Source organism: Cheilinus undulatus, linkage group 16 (assembly GCF_018320785.1).
Source record: "Cheilinus undulatus linkage group 16, ASM1832078v1, whole genome shotgun sequence".
In the NCBI taxonomy this organism is placed as follows: domain Eukaryota; kingdom Metazoa; phylum Chordata; class Actinopteri; order Labriformes; family Labridae; genus Cheilinus; species Cheilinus undulatus.
This window is the reverse complement of record NC_054880.1, coordinates 3310339-3316250: the sequence shown is the minus strand read 5'-3', so window position 1 is coordinate 3316250 and position 5912 is coordinate 3310339. Positions and strand designations below refer to the sequence as shown.

General features: G+C 36.8%; 1 protein-coding gene across 2 annotated transcripts; it reads left to right on the top strand.

The window, feature by feature from the left end:
• cart4 (cocaine- and amphetamine-regulated transcript 4) lies at positions 1-4309 on the top strand. Of its 2 annotated transcripts, XM_041809734.1 has the most exons (4): positions 1-79; positions 161-320; positions 3600-3683; positions 3959-4309. In XM_041809734.1, exons 2-4 carry the CDS (start codon positions 180-182, stop codon positions 4064-4066), a joined length of 333 nt encoding a protein of 110 aa, XP_041665668.1. In that variant the 5' UTR covers positions 1-79; positions 161-179; the 3' UTR covers positions 4067-4309. The 2 variants fall into 2 exon arrangements, 1 of the variants encoding a protein (XP_041665668.1); XR_005993108.1 differs by lacking the exons at positions 1-79; positions 161-320 and adding an exon at positions 1128-1267 and having other exon boundaries at positions 3959-4009.
• Positions 4310-5912: the final 1603 nt, after the last annotated feature.

Sequence of the window (5912 nt, the reverse complement as noted above, 5' to 3'; positions counted from 1 at the left end):
AAGCTGCTGAGGGTACAAAAACACCAAAGAAGAAGAAGTATCAGCATATTTGTCTATTCTTGTAGGATTTTATCTTCCAGTGAGTTCATTTCTCTCACTTAGATTTCAGCTCTGTCTTTTTAGGTTTCTTCCTTAAATGTTAAACTTTCTGATCTTTTAGGTTTTTAACGTTTTTGGCGATGGAGAGCGTGAGAGCCGTGGTCTACCTGTCCGTCTGTCTGTCCGTGATGACGTCACTTTGCCAAAGTCAGAGGTCGGCCGACAACCATCTGCCGTCCGCACCGGACGAGCCGTTCATGGGACTCACGACCAAAGACCTGGTGAGTCATCTGTCATCCGAGAGGATCTCTGGGGATTTCCATTAAAGTCGAGTTCGAGTTATGTAATGCTAAATTAAGCGACAATTAAATACTGAATCAACAAAAATGAAGGTAAATAATACCCAAACAACCAGATATGATGTGGCTGGATACAGACTGATTGTTAAATCACTGTCAATGGTAAAAGATTTGAACTTATCCGCCTTAATCCTGGGGGTAGATAGGTGTGGGTGGAACTTCCGGTTCAGTAACAACGATAGCAAAAACGCTTCTAAGGGCTAACTGAAGTGATTTAGCGTCAACGATAGTTGTTCTGAAAGAAAGAAATATCCGCTGTTGTAAATGCTGCTTCATTTTTGTTAAATCAAACATTTTGCTAAAGTTATAATAAGCTGAAAGTTATAAATGTTGTTTTCTGTACTCCTCAGTACCTTTGCTCCGTTCGCGGTACTGAAAACGTGACAGTAACATATAAATGTATGTCTATCAGTATATTTCCTGCATTTTAAGGGGGATTAGTTGGTGAAACAATAATTTCAGCAACCTATAAACTAAATAGAGAAATGCTTTTTAAGGTTGTGTCCAACGTGATCGTCTGTTACTACTGATACAAAGCTAATAAAGTGAGCTAAATATGCTTGTCCTGGTTATTCTAGGTCATTTTGTTCACTTTGTCCTCTTTAAAAGAGGGCGGAGAAATAATAATATCCAGTTTGAGGTGTAACAGACGAAATTTAAATATTTGAATCTCTAATTGCTCTAAAATCGCGTTTAGCATCGCGTTTGAAAGACCGGAAGTTGCGCCCACATTTCACGCAACGCAAAGTATCATGGGGACTAGGAGTGAGGTGGATAAAGGTAAAAATGTCTGAATAAAGGGAAAAAGTAGGACGTAAACTTTGGTCGGAGGTATTCACATTGACAACGTGGTTCTCTGATAAAGGAAGGTGAGCTTTTTAAGAAGTAAACTATCTGAAAAATGTGAAAAATACAGTTAAAAGGTGCCTGAAATGTGGGCGAATAATTAAGACAGCGTTAACGGTGAAATTTGAACAAATTAAGGTTGAACGTGTGTCTCAAAATGTTCTTTGTGTCCATAAAAGACAGTAAATTAAGGCTGCCAGATTGTCATGTTAAAATTGTGCTTTATTGGATAAATTGAGTTTGAAATGTCTTTAGATTCAAAGTACACAAGAAAGTGAGATTTACAAAGAGTAAAACTTACTATAAAGCATTCAATAATATAGCCTAGCTTTTTTAAAGGGCAGTCGTGAATACATCTCTTCTTTTTCAAATCATCAATATAATGGTAAATACAGCTAATTTAGAAATAACTGGCATTAATAATGAATGTTTGTTTGTGGGTTAGTTTTCAAAGATAAGCCGGTGAAGATGTTCAGATTCCAATCAAAGCGTACCAGGAAGAAACTGGTATTAATGAAAAGGCAAATCAGCTGATTCTGACAAAGTAAGGTTACAATTATAGATAAATCATAACTTATAAAGGGGCATGAAGTGGTTTATTCAAAATAAAGATGAACTTACTGGCAGCTTATGGAAGTTTTAAGTATATATTTATATATATGTGCAGAAACAGGCAGCATATAAAGCACATATAAAGAAGACAAACAGATACAGACGGTATGTAATAGACGAGACATACAGAAATATTTTAAGCAAGTAGTGATGGAAAACTGAATCATGGTCTCAACAAGTAGAACAAAACAGGAGATTAAAAAACCCTCTGCAGGAGCATGAAACTGATGAAAAGATAGAAAACGTTTCCGCATGTGTAACCGTCTGTTGAAGGTTATTAAAGGTCGTTAAATGTCGCTGCAGACTCGCTGTCATCAGCTCTGAAAGAAAGAGATCAAACTGAACCTCGATTATTCTATGGAGAACAAAAAAAAGATCATCAATCCCTCGATCTGTAGCTCCATAAATGTTGCATTATGCAAACTTTTTACTTTCATTACCATCTAATTATATTTTTCATTAATTCTATTGATAAAAATGTAAAATCTGCCCTCAGGTATATCATCACAAAAGTGGAGTTATCCTAATAACAGCGAACAGAAATAAACATCATTTTCATTACAGCTGATGTTGAATTTAACCATATGCACAGAACTCCTCCTCACCTCTGATTTAATTTAAAATCTAAAAATCACAAATTAACAATATCATAATGAAAAAGAGGAACAAGTTGCATAAATGGCTCCTCTGTGACACCAACTCTCTCTCCTTCATTTTTTTTCTCTGCACTGCCCTACAAAAATAAAAGCCAAAAAAAGGGAAGAAAAAGAATTTTGAAAAAAGAAACAAAGTGCAAGAGATATTAAAGAAGAGAAAAACTTGCTGTTAAAATGCTTGCTTGCTCTGATGCCCCCATAGGAAGCTCTTTAGTGCCCTCTATGGGAACAAATTTAGACATAATGTGTCTTCAGTTCCTTTCAGGTGGACAAAATTTGACAAGAGTCCCCTTCAAACCCTTTTGGCAGGCAAAAATGTGCTCTCTTTAGTTTCCTCTTAGTGCAAAAAATGTGACAAATATCCCCCTTAAGTGCCCTCTAAATGGGCAAAATTTGACATCCTGCTTTTGAAAATTTGTTTAAGTGCCCTCTGAAGTTCCCTCCAAGTGGACAAAATTTGATAAATATCCATCTTAAGTGCCCTCTGAGTGAACAAAATTTGACAAATAGTCTTAAGGTCCTCCTCTGTGGACAATTGTGTGAATATTTTTTGAGCACTTCTGCCCTCTGCACTCAGCTGGTCCCTTTTTTATCATTTTCACCCCTGCCCCTCAATCATCTAGTCTGCCACCATGTGAATTAATGCAAAATAGTGCATGTCTTTACAATAAAGGCAAACAAAGCCAAAACAATGTATTCTTAATCAATTTTAAAAAAGGGATAATGGGGTGCAGGTATATTCAATTGAAAAGTGGAGGAAAAGAGAATGAATAAAGTTAGATAAATGGAGTCTGTAAGAAAGTTTGGATTGAATTAAAAGTGCAACTAATCCACTGAACAGTTATTTTTTTTATGTGATATGTTCATGAACAATAAAGCAGACGACATATTTTAGTACGATAAAGCTGTAAATTTGGATTATTGTGCTTTACAGGAGTTACAGTCTAACACCGCAGCAGAGGCAGACCAACAACTCCTGTGTTCAGTGTAGTGACAACAGTGTTTCTGTCAGCAGGTTTGGAGTAAATGTTGTCTTCATCTTCAGCATTTCTGCTGACTGATTGTAGTTTTAACTCTTTGTGTGCAGGCTGAAGCTCTGCAGGGTTTCCTGGATGAGGCTGACAGCGGTGTGGGTCTCTCTGTGGAGAAGAAAGCCAGCGTCATCCCTCGGGTAAGAACACGGCTGTCACCTTAGGCTCCACCTCTTTATTTTTAAGTTGAATCTCTTTCAACCTAAATGCAAATTTGCAGTCAATCATCTTTAAAAAGGCTTCCTGGTGACATTTCTATAAAACAGATGCTGACCCCAGAATACAGGAGCTTACCAGAATGTACACTGTTGTTTTTTTTTTCTTTCAGCCCTTTGCAAGTTCTTTTCTCCTAGTTAAGTATTTGATGATTACTTGTATCATAACCTGTTCCTGTGTTTGTGTCTGTTTGTCTCAGTGTGACGTCGGCGAGCGCTGTGCGATGAAACACGGACCCCGGATCGGTCGACTCTGTGACTGTCTGAGAGGAACAGCCTGTAACACCTTCTTCCTGCGATGCTACTGAACTCACTCTAACACTCATATGTTTGGACTTCTATACTTGTGAGGATATGACCCACATCAGCATGAGCGTAAATCCTGAAACAGATGTTTGAGGAAGCGAGGAGCAGCTTTAAATATCCTCATAAACATAGAATACCTGTCTCACCTGTCTCACCTGGCTGTATCTGCATGTTTCTGTCTTTAAGTTTCAGTGTCTGTCCCTCAGATTCATTTATTTTGTTAAATAAAGATTCTTCATAAAGCTGCTTGGCTCTGACGACCTCATGATTCATGATCCAACTCTATGCCCTGAGTTTAGTCTGACAGGTGCTTCTTATCAACATCATCATCTAAGGAAGGAAATCAGTGAAGTTTGTTGAGGCAGTATCTCAATGAAATATTTCAGGGGCCATAAATAAAGTTAGCACTTAAGTGTCCAAAAATTGCAGTTCCACCACTGTCCACAAGAGGCTGGCTCCTGGAGCGAGTCACACTCCATAGACTCCCATGTTAAGAAGCAGCAGAATTAAACATATTTACAGGGGATGAGAATAGCTGATGATACAGTATGACATATACACAGAGATAAAACACAAAGTACGACACAAAATGTTATGATTTGATTTGATTTGATTTTTTTCTGTGATAGAAAAAAACTCCTGCCAGTGCACCCTTGAATGTCTCATTTCCATTTAAAAACAAAACAAAAAAGCAAACAAACAAAAATTCCTAGACCACAGCAGTTGAAAGTAAAATGCACATTTTGAAAGAAAAAAATCCCTGCCTTCCCTCAGCTATCTTTATGAGCTTTCCAGTCCGTATCAAATTCTTTTTCCATGATTAAGTGAAAATTCTAGCTTTCAGGCTACCTAAACTTCCTCACTTTCCTATTTCAAAATTAAAGCTATTTCTAATCAAAACAGGAAGTACAAAACACAAAATTAAAGCATTAAAATGTTATGAAATTCAGTAGAATTCCAATAATAAATCATTGGAATTCAGAGTTTTACCGCAATTTAAAATTATAATTCCCCTGACAGCCCCAATAGTACCATGATCTCATAAACACCATAAAATCTAACTTACTGAGAAATATCAAATGCACAGGGGTGCAGATGGCCTAGTGGTTTAAGGTCCACCCCATGTACGCAGGTGGCCCGGGTTCAAATCCGGCCTGTGGCCCTTTCCTGCATGTCTTTCCCCATGCACTTGTCCCTGTTTCCGACTATATCCGCTGTCCTTAAAAAGAATCTCTCTTGAAATACAGTGCTTAACAAATTTATTAGACCACCCTAACCCTAACCAAAGTAAGGTTTATGCCACAGCTGCCCTAAATTAAAAGCATTGGTAATTACCAAAATCATTTTTTATGTTTCTGCAATGGTTAATACACCAATATGTAGAAGCTCTTTAACCTAAATGATATTTTTAATGTTAAAATATAATTATTATTGTTATCCATGAATTTTAAAATTTACTGATTTACAAAAAACTGAAAAAATAGTAAAGCACATTAATATTTCTTGATTAATATGTCAAATTATAGTTATTTACTTGCATTCCTAAACAGAAAAATGACTTTTAGTGGTTGAATGTTATGCTTGATTCATTTCTGACTTCTCAGAGAAACCCAGTGAGCCGGCTCCAATTTGGGTATAAAAAGGTGAATTCAGTTTGAAATTCCTCATTCCTGTTCAAAATGATACAACGTGGAGAGCTGACTGAAAATGAAGAGTCCACATTAAAGCACTTCATGAAGCTGGATGGCCTCTGAGACAAATATGACAGGTGGTCTAATAAATTTATCTATATATATATAGATAGATATATATGCAGTGTTACTGATACATGAGGATGTTTACCTGCAG

Bases quoted from the DNA above. Each gene is read 5' to 3' on its own strand.
- cart4 (XM_041809734.1), top strand. From the start codon at position 180: ATGGAGAGCGTGAGAGCCGTGGTCTACCTGTCCGTCTGTCTGTCCGTG. The intron at 321-3,599 runs GTGAGTCATCTG...CTTTGTGTGCAG, and splicing joins GACTCACGACCAAAGACCTG to GCTGAAGCTCTGCAGGGTTT. The intron at 3,684-3,958 runs GTAAGAACACGG...TGTTTGTCTCAG, and splicing joins AAGCCAGCGTCATCCCTCGG to TGTGACGTCGGCGAGCGCTG.